Below are 25,674 nucleotides of genomic sequence, written 5' to 3'. Positions count from 1 at the left end.
AAAAATTGATATTATTAGGAAAGTTATATTAGACCTAATAACTGGCCCGTACTATTGAGGGAGCATGCATGCCTAAATCTGCGTGTTTGCTTGCTTGGCGAGTCTTGCTTAGAGCAACAGAAGCATCTCTCTCCATCCTCGGACCTAAAACTTTGGTAGAATTTGGATGGTTTAGCATGAATGAATTCTATATCTGAACCGGTCTTTTTAAATTAAGTTAACTTTATAGAAAGTATTTATTAATATTTTTGTCTCTAAGTATATGTTTACTATAAAATTGTGTTTTATAATTAGATTGGATCAAACTAAAAATTGTTGACTCTTGGAAAGTAAGAATTGCTGTGACGATGGAGGGAGAATGCATTTGTTTCATGACACTTGCGCAATCCATGCGGCTGGACGTACTGTGTCACACCTCACAGGACCTCGGTCTCGCGTGCCGTCCGCGTGTTTGGAGCGTGTCCAGAGTTTCAGCCTGTGTGTACTTCACGACGACGGTGGTACGGTGCGGTGCGGAGGTGGGTGTGGCCCACTGACCCCCGGACGATTAGATGGGCCACCAGACCCCACCGCAGGAGAAGCAAAGCAAAGCGTGCAAGTCCACGACCGCGACACGGGATCTCCCACTCGTGAGCTCGGCCGCAGAAGCCGCGAGAATTTAACGAGAGAGACTGCGCCGTGCCTCGCGGAGCCTGGGTGACGCGGCGAGGCACGGGTGGGGGGATGCCAGGAGCGGTGGAGCCGGTAGAGACCTGGCGCTGTCGCTGCGGTGCGGACTCCGCGACGCGGCCGCGGGATTCTCGTTCCTGCGCCTGTGCGGCCTCCGCGCGCTCCTCCGCTCCGCCGCCTCTTCCGCGACTCCCAGTCCATCCGAGACCTCCAAGGTCTTCCATCTTCTCCAATAGTCACTCTTGCCGACGGAACTGGGTTTTGCAGTGATCCCGGTGCTGTTCGAGCACAGCCTGCGCAAGGCGGCGACCGGGGCCGGGGACGCGGTGCTGACGGTGGCGCAGGTGCTGGGCATGGAGCCCGCCGCCGGCAGGCTCAGGAACCCAGCCACGGACTCCGAGGTCGTGCTCGCGCTCAGGGTGCTCGAAGGCTGCTGCCTCCTCTGCCCGGCCTGCGCCGCCGCGGCGCACCGCTACAATGCCGTCAAGGTACGTACGGCCTCGCGATCGGTGCTCTGGATTTGCTTTCCGCCTTGGGAAATTTGGCGTCCTTCACTCAGAGTTGTTCGATCATCAACAATGCGATGCCCGACGTTCGTTCTTTCTGGTCTGTCCTGCGCCTGCCTTTACTACTGTCATTGGTTGGCTAGTTCTTTTCAGTTGTCAGTTGTCAGTTGTCACCACACACACTAGTACAGTACATGAGGCACTGCCACTGGAGCTTCGCTTAGGAAGTTGGGGGTGGCAGGACAGGGACGAGTTCTCCGCAGTGGCCGTCCAACACAACCATCATGTCCTGCTCCTGCATCTGCTTTGCTCAGGTTTTGGGTGTATGTTTCATTCCAGTAGTACGGGGTTCAAGTGCTGGGCCACAACCACAAGAATCCCGTGGTCCTGGGCTCCTAGCAAAGTACTTCACCCCAGAAGACGTTCAGTTCAAGTTTACTCAATTATGGTTCCTTGCACGGGGGGCGAAATATATACTAGGTCTGTCCCCGAAAGGATGCAACTGTCTCTGTTCACGTTTGATTAAGTTTCTAGTAAGTAGGATTTCAATTTATGGCTCCGAATTAAATTATTATGAAAATATATTTTGTAATTAATCTGAACAGGGCCAAGATGGGCTAAATAAAATTGCTGCTATTGTAAAAGATGTAAATAGGGACGACAATGTAAGGTCTGTTGGTACTCCATAACACGTTCCATTATGACTAACAGCTTCATCGCAATAAAATAATGTCACTTTCTTTATGTTCAGATTAAAATGTTCAGAGTTCCTGCTTCTTTACTCTGGAAACGCAAAAGAAAACTGTGGCGCAGATTCCGAGTCTAATATGCAACAAGACTTGGAAAAAGCTTTTGGAGAAAAATGTGCATCATTTATCTGCTCAATGAACCTATTCAGCTCAACTCTAGATTCACAAATGAGGCAATCTGAGCTGAGCTTTCTTGCAGAGCATGTGTTGGATTACATGTAGTAGAGCCATACTAAAGATGACCATAATTGTGCCATTGCCTCCACACTTACACAGTGGTCAGTGGTCGAAAACAGAGTTCGGTGCTCCAAAATGTATGTTTCCTATTAATTTGGGTAATTATTGACGGTGTTACTATATCAGCTCAACCCTGAGGTTTCATCTGCGTTAAAAGCGAGCAATGGTTGCCTAAAGGAAATATGCATCAAGCTAACAATAAGTTTATACTGCATGTCTGCAGCGGAGCTATGTATCATTTTATTAAGAAGAGAGTACTCAATGAAGAATGCCATGCACACAATGACACAACACACAAGACCCAAACATTCTAAAAATATATATATACATAGGCACCACATTTGAACAAAATGAACATAAGGACAGGACAAATGCGCAAAAAACACCGACCCTCTAGAACAGGGTCTGGAGGCTAGAAGCCCCCGGCCATACACCATAGGCACCATCCTTTACCGTCCGCACCATTATTGTTGGCAATGCAGTCTTTATGTGTTTCCGATATCACAAGCTACTAATACTAGTATATTACCGGTGCTAACGCTATGGTGGTGTCTAGAAAAAATAAATCATAAAATCAAAATAAATCATAAAACTAAAAAATAAATAAATCAACCGATGAAAGAAACAAAATTAACATTAAGTAACTTGCCCCAGCTTGGATAGAGGCATAAACATACCACTACATGATGTCGACAAGAGCAATTAAGCCATTAAAATCCTTATAATATTATAGACAGTAAAATACATGAATCACTAAATCAAAACCGGGGGAAGTAATTCACATTAGAAAGCATGTATGTTTTACATGGAATAGCAGAAACTTAATGATCTGAAAACAAAGTGGATGATCTGCATATACAAGTTAAACAAAAGCTTTGATTTATTTGATCCCACTCCCTACAAGCAGCAACACAACATGGCAGAGGTCAGGGCGAACCATCAGCGGTAGTCAGTTGGAGCCACAGCACACGCTCCAGGTGTATACCTGCTCTTATCAAGGTTGTCAATGAATTTGAAATATAGTTGAAAGTTTGATGGCATAATTGTAGCAGGTGTATACCTGCTCATGTCAAGGTTGCCAATGGATCTGAAATGTACCTGAAAGCTTGATACCTTCTTATCCAGCAATTCATTCTTAGTATCTACTGCTAATCAGATTTTTTTATACAATGGCTAACTATAAGAGGGTGCAAAAATAATACAATACTCACAATAAAGTTCACTTGTTATATTCTTGTATTACAAATGGCCCACATATTCATATCACCAATCTGGACAATCAGCATCCAGTTGCTACTTCTTGCCTTTCTGTAATCAAGATTAAGAGGTGATATTAACTTCGGAAATATGTATGACTACCAAATGACCAACAAAAATGTTTTAAGTTTACTGTGAATCCCCTATGAGATTTGGATAGTCAAGGTCAAGTACATGTGTGTTAGAAAACTAACAAATAATCCAACATATATACTACATTTTCTAGATTAGATTGGTTTGTCTAGCAAATCATGTCCTCAAGAAGATAATAAAAAAGAACTTGCTAAAAAAATAATGTAATACGGATGCTATTGTCCCTACAAAGCCTAAAAAATAAGTCAAGAATTCCTAGTAGAACATGTTTACGACGAGTAGCGTTGATTCTAAATTCTTCCTGATATAAATACCAAGGCAAAAGTGTGCTGATGTTTCCCAAGAAAAGAAATTGAAATTACGTTGAGTTTAACAAAATATAGCTTTGAAAAGACATCTAAAAATTAAATTAACAAGTTTTCTCTCCTACGTTCCATTATGTGGAAGACAAACATAATATGCTTTGATTGAGTATCCTCCAACTTCCCTGCCAGCCAAACATAGCAGCAACTCTATACAAGCATAAATAAATAGGCCTGGTAGTTCAGAAAAGACTGAATGGTTCAGTGTGACTAAGTGTAGATAACGATATTTACCTTAGGCCTTCAGGGATGAGTTGCGCATCCCTGGATATGATCACTGGCTGGTGAGGATTGACCACAGGAACATCAAAGCTGACACCATCTGGCCAGACCTCATCAGTTAGCGCTGTGCTGGAAGCTGCCCCACTCTGCATCGCCACGAGGACGGATGTCCACCCGACCACCCCACATACAAATTAATCCAAGAAGGACAAATGTTGCTAGAAATCAGGTTATGAGATGTGAATAATCCAAGAAAGACAAATATTCACTTCTTAATTTTTCCCATAAGCCAAATATGCTATGAGATGTTTTTCATGAGATTGACAAGAATTCAAGAAAACATTAATTCTCAAGGGCATGTCTTTCTTTCTGCCATCCTGCCACTGCTACTCTGCTATTGTTGAATGGAATGGTAAATGGATTTCTTTGGATTAGAGCTACTGCAATCAATCTGCAAAGAATGATAGCATGTGTTTTGGTAATCAATCTGCCGAGGAGATAGATTTATGATTCAAACAAAAAATAAACAGTACAAAGAGTTATTATATTGTTAATTACATAGCAAGATACACTTAAGAAGTTGAAATTGGATCTGCATTGCATATTGCCCTATGCTTGAGGATGCCACTGCAGCCAAGGCTCTCACATGGGCCACCAGGCACCAGCCAACCAAACTAACCACAACATTAGAATGAATAAATAGTTCCCATAAAATTTAGAAAAAGCAAGTGATTTATGTCTCACCGGAATAAATCTAAGACACCCACCTCTGTCTGGTCTGTAATCGAACACCTGATGTGAAGGAATATAAACCTGCCAAAAAGGAAATTAGGTAAACATGCAGTCATTTAAGCTGAGAGAGTACATATTTACAGTGAGTGCAGCACGGAGCAACAGACACTGCATACCTCAATAAAATATCTTTGCAGAGAGTACACATTCAGAATTACTATGGATATCAACATAGTGCCTTACTGCCTGTATCATGCAATTCAATGTTTAGATATATTGATTCTATCTATCAACAAAATGCCCATACAGCACAAAGTTTAAATTTATCTCTAACTTGACATCCTAGGTCCTATCATTTATGATTTTCTAACAAACTTAGACTGCATACTTTCATTCACGCAAATGAATGTTGTGGTAAATGTTAGAAATGGAGAAGCACGAGGAGCATTTTGAGGCTGAAGACTTTCTGAAGGCACTAAATTTAACACCACCTATGATCTAGTGTGTGTCAACAACTCCCAATGTGCCCACAATAATATGTACAATATCCAAATTTATAAAATAATAAATTTACCTGGCCAATCAACAAACACCCTAATTTTGAATAATCAGTAAACAGGAGCAAATAAGCAGGGTGCAGAAGCTGAAATCACAAAATCTCCAGAATCATTTTACGGAAGGGAGCATGTCCATCGCAAACATATGTAAGAACTACAAAGGGTTCATCCCTGCGATGGAACTTTAAACAGGCATCTGCCAGCTTTCCTATTTCAGCGAAGGACTGGCAACATCAATTCGTTTCCCAGGAATAGCTCTTATACCTATCTTCTGAAATTTGTGGTTCCTCTTAATAGACTATAACCTATTTGCAAAGCTAATATATAGACAGAATAGGTAAAGTACAGAATCCGAACTTAAACTCCTTACAATTTGTACAGAAAATAAGTATGAGTGGTAAAGTGTAATATGTTTAGTCTGCTTACTTGACCGAGTTATCAAATAAGCATGCAATTCCCATCGGATCCATACTGACAGATTGTCACGCACTGTCACTTATGAAAAGAAACTCCACCTTTTCCAAGGCTGAAAATAAAGGAATCATTATTAGCGAAAACGTGAGATTTGTAAATACCTCTTTAATCTTTCCCTCACTCCTCTAGTAGTAAGATTGGTGTAAAATGCATCCCATGTGCACCAGCCAAACCAGTTTAGCATGTATGGCATCTACAACAAGTTGAAAGTTCAGAACTCGAAACAAAAAGCAAGAGAAATTCAGATACCATTTCTCCAAGTAACATCTCACTACCTCATTTTGCCGTGAGAGAATGGCCCTGTTCGCTTCATTGAAAAGCCATGGCTGAAAGTACTGTTCGCTGATTTGTTGTGAGAGAAAAACACTGTTCCTTCGCTGAAACAGTACGGCTCATAAGACAAGTGAACAGGGCCAGTCTGCAAGTGCCTCTGCAGCAAGTTGATTGATGTCATTCTTGTCAAGGGCAGTAGGATGAAATCTGCATTTCATGAAGTATGCATTACCATTTCACATCAGTAGTGCATTCGTGCTCTAAATGAGAAGCTGTTTCTCCTCTCCATAAAAGAACAATAGGAGATATTTCTTATTTGAAAGGAAGGACAGAATCTGCAGGCAGGGTACATGGAGAATGGATCTGGGCACATACCGACCCTCTAGAACAGGACAAATGCGCAAAAAATACACCGACCCTCTAGAACAGGGTCTGGAGGCCAGAAGCCCCCGGCCATACACCATATGCACCATCCTTTACCGTCCGCACCAGTATCGTTGACAATGCAGTCATTATGTGTTTCCGATATCACAAGCTACTAATATGATCGAAGTATTTAGGCTTAAACCTGAAATATTATCAGTATCATCATAACAAAATATGGCTGCTGACCACTAAGCTTGCCACACCACATCCTAATCCTAAGTGAACCACGGATTCTTGGTCATTGGTTCAACGACACAACTATGACAAAACATAGTATACTTTCTTAGCCCCTTTCTCACTTGCAAGAAACTCATATTCGTGCCAAACTTTGCCAAATGTGCCGGCCAAAGCAAGAAAATGATTCAAATAGTACTAGCCCTGTAACAAACGGTACTCCCTCCGTTCTAAATGGTAGGTTGTTCTCCTTTTCTAGATACATAGATTTTTGTAGAGACACGCCTCACACCCAATATGGGGGGTGACCTTCATATATATAGTCAATATGGCTAGGTATACAAGGAATACAATCAAGTATACATAGCAGGTGCTAATCACAACTAATTATACATAGACTTGCCTAATACCCGCCCACAGTCTAAGCAGGAGGATCCCAGACACATAGACTGGACCTGAATTCAGTAAATAGTTGTACAGGAATGCCCTTGGTCATGATGTCTGCGAGCTGGTGAGAGGATGGCACATGAAGGACCCGAACTTGTCCTAAGGTGACCTTCTCACGGACGAAGTGAATATCAATCTCAATGTGCTTCGTGCGACGATGATGAACGGGATTGGTTGTCATGTAGACAGCACTGACATTGTCGTAGTAGACAACCGTCGCCGAAGCAATGGGAACATGGAGCTCCTGCAGGAGCTGGCGCAGCCAGCAACACTCGGCCACCACATGAGCAACAGCACGGTACTCTGCTTCTGCACCGGAGCGGGAGACCGTGGTCTGACGCTTGGAGGACCAAGAAATCAGATTGTCGCCGAGGTAGACACAATAGCCGGAGGTGGAGCGCCGAGAGTCTGGACAGCCAACCCAGTCGGCATTGGAGTAGGAGACCAGTGACTGAACAGGGCTGACACCAATGTGGAGGCCGGAGGAGAGAGTGCCCTTCAGGTAGCGTAGAATCCGCTTGATCATCGAGAGGTGCGGCTCACGGGGATCATGCATGAAGAGGCACACCTGTTGGACGGTGTATGCCAAGTTAGGACGGGTCAGCGTGAGGTACTGGAGTGCGCCAGCAAGGCTCCGGTACACGGACGGATCAGCAACAGGGGCACCGGCGGTGGCAGAAAGCTTGGCATGAGTGTCAACATGTGTCGGTGTTTCGGACCGGGGGGTCCTCAACTAACCAGTGAATTTGAACTGCGTGCCCCTAATCCCGGATGGTGATGCAAAGAGACACAAGGTTTATACTGGTTCAGGCAATCGATGCCCTACGTCCAGTCTGAGAGATCGATCTTGTATTCCTTGCACCGAAGTGCTCGTAGTAGAGGGTTACAAGCTAGAGGAGAGAGGGAGCTAGTCCCAGGTCTCGACAAGGTGTCGTATGGGCCGTCTGAGACGTTGCTCTCAGGCGGCTGTGATGTGTGCGTGTGTTACAATGTGTTCCTCCTCTCCTAAGTGGCCCAAGTCATCTCCTTTTATAGTTGAAGGGAAGACAAGGACAGTACATATGTTAACTATGCGACGTCGTGCCAATAGGGGCGGCATGTCCGAGCCCTGTGGCCTATTCCTGTGGCGGCGTGGTCGTCGGAGTGGTCCGCCCTTGGAGCACTGGGGCGGCGTGCCAGTCCCATCCGATCCTGTGCGTCGTGGGAGCCCTGGGACTGCCTCGGAGTGGGTGCGGCGGTGGACGTGCAAGCCGGTGTGGACGGACTGTGCGCGAGGCCGAGGCTTGGTCGGTGCCGAGGCTGCACCGCAGTGGGGGGTCTCGACGGGCACAAACCCCGAGATAGCCTAGACCTTGGTGCACAGTGCCGAGGCCCCGAGTGGGCGGCTGTCTTGGTGCGCCGGCTTGGAGGCGACGATAACTCGGGCCAAGTTGTCCATGTCGCGTTGTTTTCGAGGCGGGGATTGCGGGGTACAGTGCAGTGTGGGCGCTGATCGTGGGCACAGCGTCAGAACACAGTGGCCAGTAATCCCCGCCGTGCCCTGTCCCAGCCGGTATGGCGCTGATGCGACCTCAGGTCCCGTCGGCCATTCTGTGGTGTCGAGCCCTCGTCCGGCGGAGATTGCGGGAGTGGTTGAAGTATTAATGAGACACGACGTGCTGTCGGGAAGGTCGGCCGAGGCAGAGGGGCGACGGGCCGCGGACGAACCGGCCTCGAGCGATACGGAGAATGAGGCCTCGCGCGAGACGGAGATCGGACTCTTTGCCGAGGCCTTCCGCGAGAGGCCTCATGCGACACGGAGAATGCACCCCCTGCCGAGGCCTTCCGTGGGGAGCCTCGCGCGAGGCGGAGATCGTGTTCCCTGCCGAGGCCCCCTGTGGAGAGCCTCGCGCGAGGCGGAGATCGCGTCAGGACGCCGAGACCTCCTGCGCGAGGCTCGAGGCGAAGCGGAGGACCTAGTGGGCTCGGACGTGGCGGGTGAGGGGCCCACAGCTTACCTTCTTGCTTTGTTTCTTGATGGGACTTAAGTGACCTCTTTGATGTTCGCTCGGGGTACCCCGTTCTACGGTACCCGACAACATGTGTCGTCGTAGAGTGACACTCAGCCATGCCCGCGCGTTGAAGGAGCTCAACGGCGTACTGTCGCTGTGATAAGAACAAGCCGTTGGCGGAGCGAGTGACGGAGATGCCAAGAAAGTGATGGAGTGCGCCCAGGTCAATCATGGCAAACTCAGAGTGGATGCGCCCAATGATCTGCTGTAGAAATGCCATCGAGGACGCAGTAAGTACGATGTCGTCGACGTACAGAAGCAGGTAGGCGATACTGGTCCTGTCGTTGTAGACAAAGAGGGAGCTGTCGGAAGCCGAGGCGACGAAGCCGAGCTGGTGAATGTATGTCACAAAACGCTGGTACCAGGCTCGGGGAGCCTGCTTTAGGCCGTAGAGGGAGCGCTGCAACAGACACACATGATCAGAAAAAACAGGATCGACGAAGCCTAGGGGCTACTGGCAGTAGACAGTCTCCTCCAGATGTCCATGGAGAAAAGCGTTCTTGACATCTAGCTGATGAATAGGTCAGGCGCGTGAGGCAGCAATGCTAAGGACAGCCCGGATGGTTGCTGGTTTGATCACCGGGCTGAATGTCTCGTCGTAGTCGATGCCGTGGCGCTGGGAGAAGCCACGAACCACCCAGTGAGCCTTGTGGTGGGTGAGGGTACCATCGGAGTGGTACTTGTGCTTGAAGATCCACTTGCCTGTGACCACGTTGGCGCCGAGTGGTCAGGACACGAGGCGGCAGGTTCCGTTGTCGATGAGCGCCTTGTACTCCTCAGCCATGGCCGCACGCCAGTTTGGATCAGCCAAACCGCTACAGTAGTTGGAGGGAAGTGGAGACGGAGTGGTTATCGCAGAGAGCCCCACATACCGCATAACCGGTATGGCCCCAGACTGGGTCCGCGTGATGCGTCGTTCCTGCTGTATGGGAGGTGCCGAAGGAGCTGCGGGAGCCGTTGGCTGCTGTACAAGAGCAGTAGCTGACTGTACAGGAGCAGTAGCCTGCTGGACAGGGGCAGGAGGCTGCTGAGCAGATGCAGGAGCCGATCCTAGTGCTGTAGAGGATCCGTCATGCGCCCGGGGACACCGGCTGTAGACAAGCCGGATGTCCTGCGGGACAGCCGCTGGAAGGGCAGCTGCTGGAGGAGCAGCTGGAGCCGGGGTAGCCACTGGAGGAGCAACAGGTGGTGGAGCTGCTGCTGGTGGAGCAGCAGGAAGTACAGGGCAGTGGAACAAGATCACGGGGTCGTCGGTCAGCTCCTCAATGAAACTGGGATGTGACGGCTCAGCAGCAGAGGGCAAAGGTGCAGGACGCACCGGCACTGTAGTACCTGCAAGCAAAAAATCCAGGTCGCTTAGCGAGGACCTAGAGGGGTAAAGCCCGAAGGGAAAACAAGTCTCATCGAAGACCACATGGCGAGAGATGATGACGCGCTTAGTGGCCATGTCGAGGCAGTGGTACCCCTTGTGGGAAGAGGGATAGCCGAGAAAAACACATGCTATGGAGCGAGGATAGAGTTTGTGGCGAGCCGTGGTGGTCAAGTTCGGATAACAGAGACACCCAAAGACATGTAAGTGGGAGTACTCGGGAGGTTTGTTGTGGAGGAGAGTATATGGAATGCCGTGGCGAACAGCAGAGCATGGACGCTTGTTCAGAAGGTATGTGGCTGTGGCGAGCGCCTCAGCCCAGTACTAAGCAGGCATGTGTGCATGGAGGAGCATCGTGCGACTGATGTTGTTCAATGTGCGAAGAAGACGTTCAGCCTTGCCATTTTGTGGGGAGGTATATGGACACGAGAGGCATAAATGAATACCACGGGAAGCAAAGAGAGTATGGAGGGTATTGTTTACGAATTCAGTGCCGTTGTCGGCTTGGACAGCTTTGATGGCAAAGCTAAATTTAGTGTGGACATAATTGCAAAAAATTGCAATGAGTGGAGACTTCAGATTTGCGAGTGAGGGGAAAGGTCCAACAGAAATGAGTAAAATTATCAAGTAAAACGAGATAATATTGATACCCGGATACACTGGCAACCGGGGATGTCCATACATCATAGTGAACAAGTTCAAAAGGCATGGAAGTATATGAACTGGAATCTAAAAAAGGGAGGCGCACATGTTTGCCAAGCTGACAAGAATGACATAGCAGTTGCTCTACTTTATTACAGCTGATGGACGCATTACGACGAAGAATGTCAATGGTAGCGGAGCTGGGATGACCAAGACGGTGACGCCAGAGGTCGGTGGAGATGGCAATGCTGGCGTGTGGAGCGGAAGATGCAGCAGGGAAGGTGTAAAGATCACCAGCACTATTGCAGCGAAGCATCACGCGTCGGGTCAGGATATCCTTGACAGAAAAACCAAGAGTGTCAAATTCTATAGAGCAGTTGTTGCCCCTAGTAAATTGACGGACGGATAGCAGATTGCAGACTAGATATGGGACAACTAAGACATTATTTAGATGAAAATTAGATGCTGGTGTATGAAGAGCAAACTTGATAAAATAGGAAGATGTGCACCATTGCTAACTGTAATGGAAGAGTGAGGAGGAGGATGACGAGAGAGGAGTATGCCATCCGAGGAGCTCATGTGGGAGGAGGCGCCGGAATCTAGGACCCAGGGATGCTGGCCCTGGAGATGCATCTGATTGAGTGCAGCAACAAGACCATCCTGGTTCCACATGGGAGTTGGTTGAGAGACGTGGAGCGGCGCAAATGTCGTGGCGGGCTGCGTAGGCGCGAAGGCCGTGTGAGCCTAAGGAGGAGGGGCGCCAAGCACGCCTAGGCGCCAGCTGGCCTGCTGAGCCGAAGGAGGGCCCTGTGGCGCCCATGGATTGTAGCAAAGCCAGGGGCCCATGGATCGGTATTGACCAGTCTGGCCAACGCCGCCGCGCTGCTGCGCAGAGCCGCTGTTCCAGCGCCGGCCCTTGCCCTTGCCCTTGCTGCCGCTGCTGTTGCCACCGCCCTTAGTGCTGCCGTAGTCGGTCACGTGTGGGTTGTGTGGACCTCCAGAGTTGGTTGTGGCAGCGAGAGCACGGCAGCCGCTCGGGCTGGTGCAGCCAGAGCCGGCGGTGGTGAGGAGGGCGGTGCTGGCGACCGTCTTTTCGTCATTGGTGAGATGGAGCTCCTTTAGGGCCAGCATGTCATGGGCCCTGGCGAATGTGGGAAGGACAGCGGAGTTGGCGATGTCGTCGGCGGTGTTGGGGAAGCGTGGATTGAGGCCACACAGAAGGGTGAGGACGAGCTGCGAGTCCTGGACAGGATGGCCGACGTCATGAAGAGCGGCGGCCTTGATCTTTAGCCGCTGGCAGTACACCAATATGGTGATAGGCTGATACCATGTAGAGACACACCTCACACTCAATATGGGGGTGACCTTCATATATATAGCCAATATGATTGAATACAATCAAGTATACATAACAGGTGCTAATCATAGTTAATCACACATAGACTTGCCTAATAATTTTATCCGACATAATATATATGAAGGTGCGTAGCAAAACTATGTACCTAAGATTGTCTCCAACAGCATACGCATAACGCGACCCATACTCAAAATGCGTGGTGCATAGTGTTTTAGCGGCAAAAAGACACGCTCCAACGGAGTAGGCAATCGCATGACCCATTTTGCGTCCGAGGCGACGCGGAACGCAAATAAGCGTCCTCTCTCCGTCTCTTTGCGACTCCACGCAGCGCCAGGCCCACCACCACGACTGGAGCCGACTCAACGCTGTGGCTGCGTGGCTGCTCCGCCTCGCCGCGGCCAGCATCGAGGGGGGCACGCGACATGAAGAACCCGCTCCGACGTCGGGTTGCACGCCACGCCGCCGCCGCGGTACTACCGGAAGGAGAAGACGCGGGCGGCCCTAGATCCGCGCCGCGCCCCCACCGTCACCGAACGGGGACGACCCGTGCTTGCTCCAGAAGCCGTGGCCGCGGGAGGTCCCGCTGTCGGTCGCGCCTGCTCCAGAAGCGGCGGCCACGGGAGCGCTTGTGCAGGAAGTCCCTGGCGCCGGCGGCCACGAGCTGCTACTGGTCCGGGCTGGCTGGCGTAATCTCGGCCCCGCCGCCGCCTGAGCAAGCGCGTCGAGGTGGGGGAGGGCCACCGCTGGGGTGGTGAGGGCGCCGCAGGGGTGGGGGAGGGCCACCATGGCCAGGTGCCTTGCCCGCTCGCAGGCGCGAGATGAGGGAGGCGCGCTGCCCGCAGACGACGACGGCGAGACGGGCCCGCGACGGGGAGCGGCCAGCGCAGCCAGACGGGACCGCGGCGGGGTGTGGGCGTGGCCGGCGCTACCAGGCAGGGCACGGGAGAAGGAAGGGGAATGGAGAAGGCGACGTCACGGACCTGAAGAGGAAGGGGAGGTCACCATCCCATCTCGCGGCGACGGCACGGCCGAGCGCGGCAGGGTTGCGGGCGACCAGTCGCGGAGCGAGACGTCGGGCGCCAGCGAGGAGGGCGCGGCAGGGTGCGTGCCCATCCAGAGCTCGGCGCAGGGCCGTCCGTCCCCGTCCCCGCCTGTCTCCGTCGCCCATCCAGAGCTCGGCACAGCGTAGCGGGAGGAGGCCCATCACAAGCTGGGGTATGCGTGCACGGGAGCAGTATATGTTTGGTAATTACTGGTTTAACAATAAATAATCTATGAAGACCAACATCAATGAAGCAACATTCACAATTCACAAGCTGAGGTATGCAGGCATACGAGGGCATGTTTAACATAAACGATAGGAAAATTAGCATGGCAATTTCCGACTAATATCAAAATAAGAAGAAAGTGCAAGCATCATTCATCATCAATTTTGGCATTATAGGTTTCACATAAAAGGTATCTGATGAACAATAACACCACTCATGCTTTATTCAGGTCCAATGCCTCACGGAGCAATAATAGCATCTGGAATCTCCAACAGGTTGAGTTTGTATCGGTCTTATTATGTTTTATTTCTAAATAGAGCTACTGGTGTACAAAGGTAGGAAACAAATGGAGGAAGATCAGCATCTGCAAGAAGTGTCATCAAGGAGAGCCAAAGCCACCGCCACCAGGCGTGAAAATCTGAAGAATGTCACCAGCACTAACCGTTACAGTGTTCTTTCCTCCGAGGTAAATCTTTCTACCATCTTTTCTGACTAAATAGTTTGCACCACGAGCTCCATCTCGTCCTCCTTTTAGTCCCCTGGGAGCATGCACCCGTCTCTCAGATAGAATGCTCACAACAATAGGCCGCCGGAATTCAATCTCCCTCACAAGGCCATCACCACCTCTGTGTAAACCAGAACCTCCACTGTTCTCCCTGATGCTAAATGTGTGCAAAAGAACAGGGTACCGCTGCTCAAAGATCTCAGGGTCAGTCATCCTTGTGTTTGTCATGTGACATTGAACACCACTAGTGCCATCCCAGGGGTTGGCCCAGCTCCACATCCACCTCCAATGGTCTCGTAGTAACCAAAGGTGTCATCCCCAAAGGTCAAATTGTTCTTGCAGCCCTGAGAGCAGGCACAGGCTTGAAACGCCATTAGGATAACATCAGTCACTCTCTGAGACGTTAGCACATTGCCACCAACAACAGCAGCCTTGTCACTTGGTGAGAGGAAAGAGCCTTTAGGAATGAGGATCTTCACAGGCGCTAGGCAGCCTTGATTTAGCGGTATATCGACATCCACCAAGCACCGTAGGCAGTATATGACAGCAGCTGTTGTAACTGCTTCAGGAGCATTCCAGTTGCCATAGACCTCAGGACTGGTACCCTCAAAGTCAATTGCAGCTTCACCTTTAATAGCATCAAGGGTGAGTTTCAAGTGAAGGACAGAGCCATCATCCATATAATCTTCATCCTCAACAACACATGATCCATTCTCCTTTGCAACTCTAGACGCAACAGTTTTGAGCATCTCTGACAGCTACCTCAGCATTCTTTTGAACATGGTTCATATATGTTTGAACAGTGACCAAGCCATACTGATTTATCAGTTCTTTGATAAGTGATATACCTCTCTGGTTTGCTGCAACCTGAGCATGGAGATCGGAAAGATTATCTTGGATCCGACGTGTTCCTGGGATCTTATAGCCAGCAAGTTCATCAGAGCAAGGTGACTGCAGCAGCTGGACTATTCCTTCCTCTTGGAAAACACCCCTTTCAACAAGTTTAAATGCTCTGATGGCAGCACCTTCCTCCCAGATACATTTTGAGAAAGGAGGCATGCTTCCTGGCGTGATGCCACCAATCTCAGCATGGTGATGTCGACTAGCCACAAAAAAAAACAAGCTTACCATGATAAAAAACTGGCATGACGAAGATGGCTCCCCCCAGAACATGGATGGTTTGTTACAAGAACATCACCCTCATGGAGGTTATCACCCCAAAAATTAAGCTTCCAACACAGTACTAGACATGGCTCCTAAATGCACAGGGACATGAGGTGCATTTGCTACAAGGCCACCATCTGGACCAAAGAGAGCACAAGAGAGTCCAGCCTTTCCTTTATGTTAGTGGAAATTGAAGTTCTTTGAAGTGTCCGACCCATCTGTTCAGCGATACCCATGAATCGGTGATTGAAAATAGAAAGTTGGACCACATCTGCAACTTTCTCTGATATTGATACAGTGCTTGGAGCTGCATTAATCTCTATTTTTATGTTACCATACTCTGTAATGATGGCTTTACAGTCTTTTTCTATGATCACAGTACTATTCCCATTCATAATAACTGCAGGACCCTCCAAGACATGGCCATAACCCAAATTCTCAAGCTTGTACAGCAGAGTATCTTGCCACCCACTTGAAAAATAAATCTGGCATGAACTTTCTTTCACAGGTTTGGTTTGGTTGATATCTGCGTCAATTCACGAGGCTGAAATAGTTTTTCAAACTCATCGGCATAGTCATTTCCAGATCCGTGCTCTGGTTATTTAACCATGATGGCCGTATCAGTTCCCTCGTACCTCAAATTCAAGTATGAATTTGTCCTGATGCTCTCCTCTCCAAAACCCTGCTCCATCAGCTTTTCTTTCACCTGTTTTACTAAAAGGGCTTCTCTTCTAGATGCTTCTGCAGTCCTGCAGATGACTCGGTATTATAAACAGCAGAGTATGGTTCTTGCAAGTCTTCAATGACATCAACAAGACCCATCCCATATGCACTCAATATTCCACAATATCGGTGAACAAGTACCTCAGACATACCCAAGGACCTTGCCATAGCGCATGCATGTTGTGGGCCAGCACCACCAAAGCATGCGAGGGCATGGTTCTTTGTATCATGCCCCTTCATTTCGGTCAGCTGGCGTATAGGCCGGCACATTGTCTCATTTGCGACATTGACAAACCCAAGTGCAATCTCTTCAATTGCCATGTCATTTGCTGATGGGTCCTGACTCTTTCGGTGAGGGTTGATCTCAACTGCAAGATTTTCGAAGGCCTTTCTTGTAGCCTCATAATCAAGGGGCATATCTTCATTTGGACCAAATACTGATGGGAAGTACTCAGGAATAACAGTTCCTAGGATCAAATTGGCATCGGTAATTGCTAGTTCACCACCTTTTCGGTAACAGACTGGACCAGGGTGTGCCCCAACAGATTCTGGCCCAACCTAGCTTTGATCCACCACCAGCAGCCACAGTGTTTATGTCAAGCTGGGGAGCCTGAATAATTGACCCAGCAATCTGTGTCTCCAGAACTTGTTCATAGCTTCCATCATAGCGGCTCACATCCGTGGATGTACCCCCCATGTCAAACCCAATCAGTGGCTTTGATGTCTCAAGTCCAAACAAGGTCTGCGAGTAGCCAACCACACCACCTGCAGGTCCTGACAATACCACTTTATGCCCAGAGAATCTCCTCTCCGGTGCAAGTCCTCCATCTGATTGCATAAATAGGACATTCACTTGTTCAGAACCCCCTTCAAATCTCGACATGAATCCCGATAGCTACTCTTTGATGACTGGTGTGAGATGGGCGTTCACACTTGCCGTCAGGCCCCGAGGCACTGCATGGACCATTGGTGTCAGCGATGAAGCCAATGATACATGCTTGAATCCCATCCCCAGAGCTAACTTCTCATCCAGGAGTTCATGGTGAGGATAAGTATATGAATGCATCAACACCACTGCCAAGCATCTTATCCCCTTGTCAAGCAGACCTTTCAACAGAGGCTTCAATGCTTCAACATCAACAGGCTTTGCCACCCTCACCAGTTCCCCAGAGATCCCTTCAACAAATGACTCATCCCTGTCGCTGTCACCATCATCACCTCCTCATAAAGATTCGACGGCTTTGACACCTTGAGGTCGAATATGTTCGGGCGAGCCTGATTACCAATCTAGAGCAAATCCCTAAAGCCCCTTGTCACACAAAGCGCAATCCTTTCGCCCTTCCTCTCCAGGAGGGCGTTGGTGGCGACCGTGGTGCCCATCCTGATCCACTCGATCTTGCCGGTGGGGATCTTGGCCGATCAGGGAATCCTCTCTCCGGAGAACTCCTCCAGGATCCTCCTGATCCCTTCGATGGGCGCGTCGTCGTAGTTTGACGGGTCGACGGAGAGGAGCTTCATGACATAGCCTTCTCTTCTCCCAGGTACCTCGGCATGTTGGTTTGATCTCCCAACCACAGTGGCCCAACGGCCACTTGGGCCTTGACCTCGCGCCCTGATCGGGGGGCGCCCAGTCCATCTATGGCTGGCGGGCCTCCGTCACACTACGCATTAAATAGAGGTGGGGCCGGCGGCTCTCTGGACGAGGTTCGTCTGAGCCGTACGCCCCACCTAGAAACCCTACTCCGATCTAACAGAGGGGCGCAGCCAGTGACGGGAAGCACCGCCGCCGCCACGCCACTGCCTCCACCACCGCCGGTCTCCACCGCTACTCCGACCGTCGCTACCGTGCGCAGATCTTCACCGACGAACCAGCGAAGGCAGGGAGCTCCTCCGATGGTCAGATGCTCCTACATCTCCCTCTCTCTCTCTCTGTCTCCTACTCCCGAAGGAAGCTCTAGGTCTATTTGATTCAACTGATAAAGAAATCACCCACTGGATCTACACCATGGATGGTCCTAAGTAACTAACAATGGTATCGGAACCACCGATCTAGTGTGTGGATCTTGTCAGGGGCAAGAAACCGATTAGAAAAGAAAAGATAGACTAGATCCGTTCGGATCTAGACAGAGAAGGGGTCAGCCGAACCCTAACCCTACGAAGAAGCGCGTGGGGAAGAAGAAGAACAGTCTCAAACCCTAACTGGGTGAAGACGGAAGGGGCTCGGCTTCAAGACCGCTTGATCCGAACCCTAAACCCGCGACCAGATCTCGGGGAAAGAAATAGAAAGAAAAGAGAAAAGAAGGTGATACAAATCGATTCGAAATTTCACCAAACCCTAACCCTAAAATCCCCAGTGTAGTTCATAGATCTAGATCGGGGTCAGAAAAAGAAAAGAGAAAAAGATTGACCGATCCGGATCGGATCGAGAAAGAACAGACCGCAACCCTAACCCTAACTGTGATCCCGAATCAAGAAAGAAAGGATGGATTGGAAGGGGTTTTCTCCTACCTGGGGATCCCTTGCGCCGTCACCACCGCCTACCGTCGCACTGGACGTCGCGCGGGACAGGGCACCGTCGCTAGGCTACTCGGCAGCGGCCCGCTCAGCCATGGGCGAGCGCGCGCGCTGACGAAAAGCCCAACGATAGCGCCGGCTTGGCACCTCCAGTCCGCCATCATGGACAGCTGCTGCTCCTTCCATGGCTGGACCGCGAGCGGCGCTAGAACAGAGGAGAAGGGGAGGGAGATAGATCGGCTGGCCGGCTGGAGACTCGCAGCGGAGGCGGCGGAGCCACCTCCTCGCAGTTGCCGACGGCCACCGCCACCTTTCCGCCGCAGCTGCTCCGTTCGGTGGAAAGAAAGGAAAGGGAGAAAGAAATGAGGCTAGGGTTCTGGGGTTGACGACCGCGACGCCGGTTTTTGTTCGGGCGAAGAGGCCAAGCGACTGTCGGATGAGCGCGGACGGTGGAGATGAAGCGAGCCACTCAGTGGCCCAGGCGGGCGAGCGCGCCGCGGCGCTTTGCCGGCCCAGGCCCACGTTGCGGCCTGGGTGGTTGCGCGCGCGCGCGTGCCGAGTTGGGCCGGGCCATTTTGATGGTTGGGCCACAGCGCAGTAAAAGTTTAAGCCATTTTCTTCTAATTTTTCCAGTGAAAAATGGCTCAAAGAAAATTGGAAAAGAGAATTTTCCTGTGGGTAAAATTCAACAATTATGTTCATAGTTCCGCTGCAAAGTTAAATGTTTATTGTCTTCTAACTTGAAGAGCAGTTATAGTTATTCAGTAAATGATGAAAAGTTTATCCTCCAGTTAAAATTGGAACCAAAGAGAAGAATTTTTTTTAATTGGAGGAATAGTCGGTTTATAGATAAGATGAATTATAATATTGTTATTTTCTGACCAACGTTGATGATAACAATATTATAAGTTCATTTATGAATTTAAGCTTAAAGTTAAATTATGATATTGTTATTTTCTGACCAACGTTGATGATAACAATATTATAATTATATGAGTTTTATGTTTAAAGTTTAAATCTCTGATAATTTTGCATCAAAGTGACCAATTTTCAGAGAATAGATAAAGATCAAAGAATGCTCTTAAACTAGAGAAATGTATTTTCATGTTTCCGCTGCAATGAAGTTGATTGTCTTCTACTTAAATTTGAACCAACGGGAGAATTTAATTTTGAGGAGCAGTTCTATGTTTTCAAGATTATTGAATTTCTATACGTTAATTTCATTTCTGCCCAACGGTGATGTGGAATTAATGTAGAAGAATGATGTTTTATTCTATTTCGGCCCAACGGTGATATAGAATAGAACATAAAGATTTCAAAGTTTAATGAGCATTATTGTTGAATATTTTTTCAGACAAAAGACTTCCATGCTTTCATTCTTGAAGGAAGTAAGAGAAATGAGCTGGGTACTTATGACTCAGATGATGAAATGCCTAAGGGCAAGTTATATGTGAAAGAATGCCGTTGCTTAAGGAACTGTGTTCTCTTTAAAGAATGGCTTCAAAAGAAAAACATTCTAGGATATTGATCCAAGAAAAGAGATAGATCAATGAGAGTCTTCATTGAGAAATGTCTTTTATGTACTCTCTGTGAAGAAGAATTTATTTTCAGTTTCACTTATGAGAGTAGTAAAAGTCACATGCATGTTTAATTTGACCAATGTCAGATTAAGCATGTGTATTAAAGAGTATTCGGATTTATTTCTGAATTTGATGATTGAACACGAGTCAATCCTAGCAATTATGTTCGTTCAAGGGAATTATCTCGCATGGCGGGAAAAGTTTGTGATAGTACCCGCATAGCGGGAAAAGTTTGAGAAAATACCCGCATGGCGGGGTAAAGAAGGCATAGTACATATGTTAACCAATCCTGCATGGCGGGAGAGTTTGGCATAGTACTTATCCCGCATGGCGGGAGAAGGATATGATGACTCATGTGCTCTCAGTGTATTTCGCACTTGGAAAGAAGTTTGGGGTATCTCTTATGCTATCCTAGAATTGACCGTACACTCTGATTGTGTCATGGTCATTAAGTACTTAATGAGTTTAAGAACAAAAGAAAGTTGCATATGAACCAAAAGATAAGAATAATATGCAAGTGTGACTTGCAGAAGTATTGATAATAATAGACTATGTTGAGTTTTGAAGTGTAATGAGGAAAATATACTCCCATACGAATTTTGTTTGCATGATGTAATCATGTGGATAAAGTAAGTAATCAAAGTTTCCTCATTCACAAAAGTTCTGAATGTTTCGAAATTGTGGTAGAAAAGTTCATACCACATTTCGAGGGGGAGAAATATAAGATTAATTAAGAAAGACAATTAAGAAAGATACTTCCCCATACTTCAGATAATGCAATGCATACTATGCATTGAAGGTAAAAGTAATCTATAAAAGATGAATGTGATCGTTGAGGGAGTAAGACGGTCATAATAACGATACCCCTAAAGTAAAGAAATAGCTAAATTTCTGGACTTTTTATAGTTCCGATGGGAAGATAGCATAGTCGGCTAGTATTTATACTGGACGAGTTCAGAGTTATCAAGGCGGTGCTAAATGCGCCGTATGAGTTTTTTTTAGCAGATTAAACCCAAAATAAAAAATTTGAAGATACACCATCTTTATAGAAGATGGAGTAATCTGGGGGAGCATGGTATGTAGATACCTAAGGCTTGAATAGAAGTGGGATTACATATCCACTACAGTGTTTTTTGGAACAACAAATTACTTTATACATGCTGATGTTGTATGACATATACAACACCTGATGTTAGCTCTTAAAGAAGATGAATAAGTAAACAATGATCTTGTGATACAGGAGGCTATAGAACATTTGCATTTTGGCAATAAAGAGCAACAATAGCCCCATATGAAAGAAGTGTCACGAGGCCTCAGAAGGTCTCAAAAAATAAGAAAGAAATTCAAATGGAGGATAATTCCACCTCATTTGAAAAGCCATGAGAGGCGTTCACTCGTCTAAATGGCAAGAAGCAAAGGAAGATGAAATGAAATCGATAAATACCAACGATGTTTGGGATTTAGAAGAAATTCTCAATGGAGCCAAAACAGTAGACTGTAATGGGTCTACAAGACAAATGTGACTCTAAGGGGAATATAGAAAGATATCAAAAGGGAACATTGAAAGCTACAAAGCGTCACTTGTGGTGAAATGATTTACACAAAGAGAAGGAATAGATTATAATGAGCATGCAAGGATTCTTTTAGAATCATAATGGTGTTAGTGGCATATTACGATTTACAGTTACATCAAAAAGATGTAAAGACACATTCCTCAACGGGGATTTGTATGAAAAAGTTTACATGGCATAACTCAAAAGGTTTTGTCGTGGAAGAAAAAGAATGTAAGAAATATTGCCTGAAGAAATCCATTTATGGATTAAAGCAAACTTCAAGACATTGATACTTGAAGTTTGACAGTACAATAAAAAAGTTTGGGTTTTAAAGAGAATGTAGAGGACAATTATATTTATGCAAAGTTTAAACATGAGAAATTTATTTTCCTAATCCTGCATGTGGGTAGCACCTTACTCGCTAATAGTGGTGTTAATCTACTGTTGGAGAAGAAACAGATCTTGTCCTCAAATTTCAATGAGAATGATCTTGGTAAAGCGTCATTCGTTCCAGGAATTGGAACTTACCGAGACAAAAGGAAAAGGGGTATTAGAACTATCTCAAATGTATACTTAGAGAAGATTCTAAAGAAATAAAGTATATATGAGCATATACCTGCGCCTGTTCCTATAGTTAAGGGTAATAGTTTTCGGAACTTTCAGTGTTCCAAGAACGAATGTGAGTTCGATCGAAAAGACGTCCTATATACTTCGGCTGTTGGAAGCTTAATGAGTGCTTATAAGTAAGAACTTACCCTGACATAGTTCATGTATCCGGGATATTTTGGCAGAAGTCCAGTCCAGATATAGATCACTGGAATGGAGTTGAGAATGTTTTGCAATTGTGCAAAGATTTATAGGCCTCATGGTGAGCAAGAAAGAATAAGTACTCTCAAATAATTGTGGGTACAAATGTTAAATTTTGGCAAGATGTTTAGTGAAACCCACATAGTAGCTAACACTCGCAGTTAGAGTTTTATTGTAGAAAAGCTCCAAAGAAATAGTTGTGGTGTCATCAAAGATACATACCCACAGTATAGCTTGATATGAGACTTAAAGGACAAGCGAAATGGTTAAAAGAACTTACATCCGGAATTGATAATGGTATACAACAGCAATAACCATTTAAGTAGTTCACTTCTATAACAACGGTCAAGTGTGCTGCCAAACACATTGACGTTAAAGTTATACGTTGTGAAGGAGAAAGTCCGGAATCATACTAAAAGTATTGAACATAAAAGTAACAAGCAAGTGCTCGCGGATCCGCGTACAAAAGGCTTACCACCCAGTGTGTTTAGAGAATACACAGTCGACATGGGTTTATAGTATAGCCTATGATTTCTGGACAATAAAGGACCCAAAGTTAAAGAATCTGTTTCAGAACAGAGACGTGTATTGTAGCTGTTAAATCTATCGGCGATTGACCGTGACGATGAAACATGCTCTATGCACTAATCTGTGGTGGAACAAATAAAAGTGAAAGAGATTAAAGTCAAAGTTTAAAGTTAAAGTATGAGTTGAGATCAAGGGGGAGAATGTTGGTTTGATCTCCCAACCACAGTGGCCCAACGGCCACTTGAGCCTTGACCTCGCGCCCTTATCGGGGGCGCCCAGTCCATCTATGGCTGGCGGGCCTCCGTCACACTGCGCATTAAATAGAGGTGGGGCCGGCGGCTCTCTGGACGAGGTTCGCCTGAGCCGTACGCCCCACCTAGAAACTCTACTCCGATCTAACAGAGGGGCGCAGCCAGTGACGGAAAGCACCGCCGCCGCCACGCCACTGCCTCCACCACCGCCGGTCTCCACCGCTACTCCGACCGTCGCTGCCGTGCGCAGATCTTCACCGACGAACCAGTGAAGGCAGGGAGCTCCTCCGATGGTCAAATGCTCCTACATCTCCCTCTTTCTCTATGTCTCCTACTCCCGAATGAAGCTCTAGGTCTATTTGATTCAACTGATAAAGAAATCACCCACTGAATCTACACGATGGATGATAATAAAGAAATCACCCACTGAATCTACAGCATGGATGGTCCTAAGTAACTAACACGGCATAGATGTCAGTGAAGGTGCCGCCCCTGTCAATGCAGAACCTGAACTCCTCCTCCGCGCTACTGCCCATTGTCCGCCACTCCCAAGGTCAACAGGCGAAAAATTGGAGTTCTCTGAAAAGATCACAAAAGCAGGGTTGGTACTGGTACACCTGAGATTAATCTAGAAGTGATGGCTTATAGCCATGGCCCTGAACAGCGAATTCCTTTTAATCTAATCTACCGCAAAGACTAAAGAACAACGGATTAGCAGGGATAAACACTGCAGGGGGCGAGTGAGCAGGAGGAGAACTAACCTCGGTGCAAGAACAGTGGCGGCGGCGGGGAGAGCGGTGGAGAAGGTTCGACGAACCACGGAACCACACCGTTGCTGGCCGCAATAAAAGAGCCACACAGATGAGTCGATGGTGGCAAGACTGGCAGACGAGGAGGAGAACGGGATTGTGGGCCCATGTCAACGTAAGCCTGTTTTCTCCGGAATTATTGGCCTTGATCGCTAGACGCTAGTGCTAATGCTGCAACAACACGCTACTTTAGTAGTATAGATATATTAAAACACCAAGGCCTTGTTTAGTTTCAAAAAAAATTTCCAAAAAAGTACTACAGTAGCTATTACATCGAATCTTACGATACGTGCACGAAGCATTAAATGTAGACGAAAAAAAAACAAATTGCATAGTTTGGTGGAAAATCGCGAGACGAACGTTTTGAGTCTAATTAGTTCATGATTGAACACTAATTGCCAAATAAAAACGAAAATGCTACAGTAACTAAATTCCCAAATTTCGCGGAACTAAACAAGGCCTAAAACCATATTACAGAGATTAGGGTTTAAGAAACCTCATGTACATGGACACAAGCACCTAGCAACTAGACAAATCCTTAACCACTTCCAAGGAAACCTCATGTATATGGCAATGCAAATTTAAGTAGGATCTCCGGGATCAAAAACATCCAAACCAAATAATAAATGTAACATTATGAGCCTTTCAGCGATTAGAAGAATATAGTTTTGATTTTAATATTAGGGTAGAGGCATAGAAACATAGATTGACACCTGTCCCATCTACATTTTACCATTCGTCATATCAAGTAGCAAAAAGCATGGAAAACTACGAGGAGCCGTTTTGATCTTTTAGTTTAGAGGAATTAAAATCTACTTAATAAATTAGACTATTCAGCTTAGAATTTGACGTTCCACCATTTTCAAAGTTCACATATAAGACTATCTCAAATTCATAGAGTGGGAGATGAAAATTAATTCTATAGATCACCATTCTATATTTCTACTTTACAACTTATAACACACTCTCCAACTCGCTCCCCTACGGAAGAAATAGAACATAAGTATCTCTTTCGTAGAGCCAACAATAATTTACAAATATAATCTATATACAATCATATTAGCTTAATTAATATATATCTAAATTATGATTATTAAAATGAATTCAATTTCAAGGATCCACACGAGACCTAAAGTTAATTTCATCAAACTACAAATATAGATGTTATTTAAATAACGATAACTTGCACCAAACTACGACCCATGAAGAAACTACAACTTTGGGAACCAATAAACACAAAACATCAACTTAATTGTAGGCGGGTCTATGAAGATGGTCCTAGAAGAGTAAATCCATGTAAATCCAGGGAGTAAAGTTTAAGGATGTCACATCGGGTATCACATGGGGATGACATAGGAGTGTTCAGATAGTAATA

General features: G+C 46.9%; 2 protein-coding genes and 1 pseudogene across 11 annotated transcripts; 1 reads left to right on the top strand and 2 right to left on the bottom strand.

Annotated features, from left to right (window-relative positions):
- Positions 1–646: 646 nt before the first annotated feature.
- On the top strand, positions 647–20,490 carry LOC136528589 (uncharacterized). Of its 2 annotated transcripts, none has more exons than XR_010777108.1 (3): positions 647–1,157; positions 14,095–14,331; positions 20,126–20,490. XR_010777108.1 is itself a non-coding variant. In XM_066521555.1 (3 exons), exons 1-3 carry the CDS (start codon positions 1,023–1,025, stop codon positions 2,144–2,146), a joined length of 420 nt encoding a protein of 139 aa, XP_066377652.1. In that variant the 5' UTR covers positions 647–1,022; the 3' UTR covers positions 2,147–2,204. The 2 variants fall into 2 exon arrangements, 1 of the variants encoding a protein (XP_066377652.1); XM_066521555.1 differs by lacking the exons at positions 14,095–14,331; positions 20,126–20,490 and adding exons at positions 1,781–1,845; positions 1,927–2,204.
- Positions 2,885–13,838, bottom strand: LOC136528600 (uncharacterized). Of its 9 annotated transcripts, none has more exons than XM_066521563.1 (7): positions 13,578–13,837; positions 6,134–6,338; positions 5,811–6,051; positions 5,004–5,073; positions 4,840–4,908; positions 4,108–4,241; positions 2,885–3,469 (listed from the first exon to the last, which is right to left on the bottom strand). In XM_066521563.1, the coding sequence occupies exons 4-7, from the start codon at positions 5,058–5,060 to the stop codon at positions 3,388–3,390; spliced, it is 342 nt and encodes a 113-aa protein (XP_066377660.1). In that variant the 5' UTR covers positions 5,061–5,073; positions 5,811–6,051; positions 6,134–6,338; positions 13,578–13,837; the 3' UTR covers positions 2,885–3,387. The 9 variants fall into 9 exon arrangements, 8 of the variants coding, with proteins under 8 accessions (XP_066377660.1, XP_066377688.1, XP_066377667.1 ...); XM_066521591.1 differs by having other exon boundaries at positions 4,863–4,908; XM_066521570.1 differs by having other exon boundaries at positions 5,811–5,910.
- On the bottom strand, positions 14,245–24,578 carry LOC136528570 (5-oxoprolinase 1-like; annotated as a pseudogene).
- Positions 24,579–25,674: the final 1,096 nt, after the last annotated feature.

Source organism: Miscanthus floridulus, chromosome 2, assembly GCF_019320115.1.
Source record: "Miscanthus floridulus cultivar M001 chromosome 2, ASM1932011v1, whole genome shotgun sequence".
In the NCBI taxonomy this organism is placed as follows: domain Eukaryota; kingdom Viridiplantae; phylum Streptophyta; class Magnoliopsida; order Poales; family Poaceae; genus Miscanthus; species Miscanthus floridulus.
This window is presented reverse-complemented; position numbering and strand designations above follow the sequence as displayed.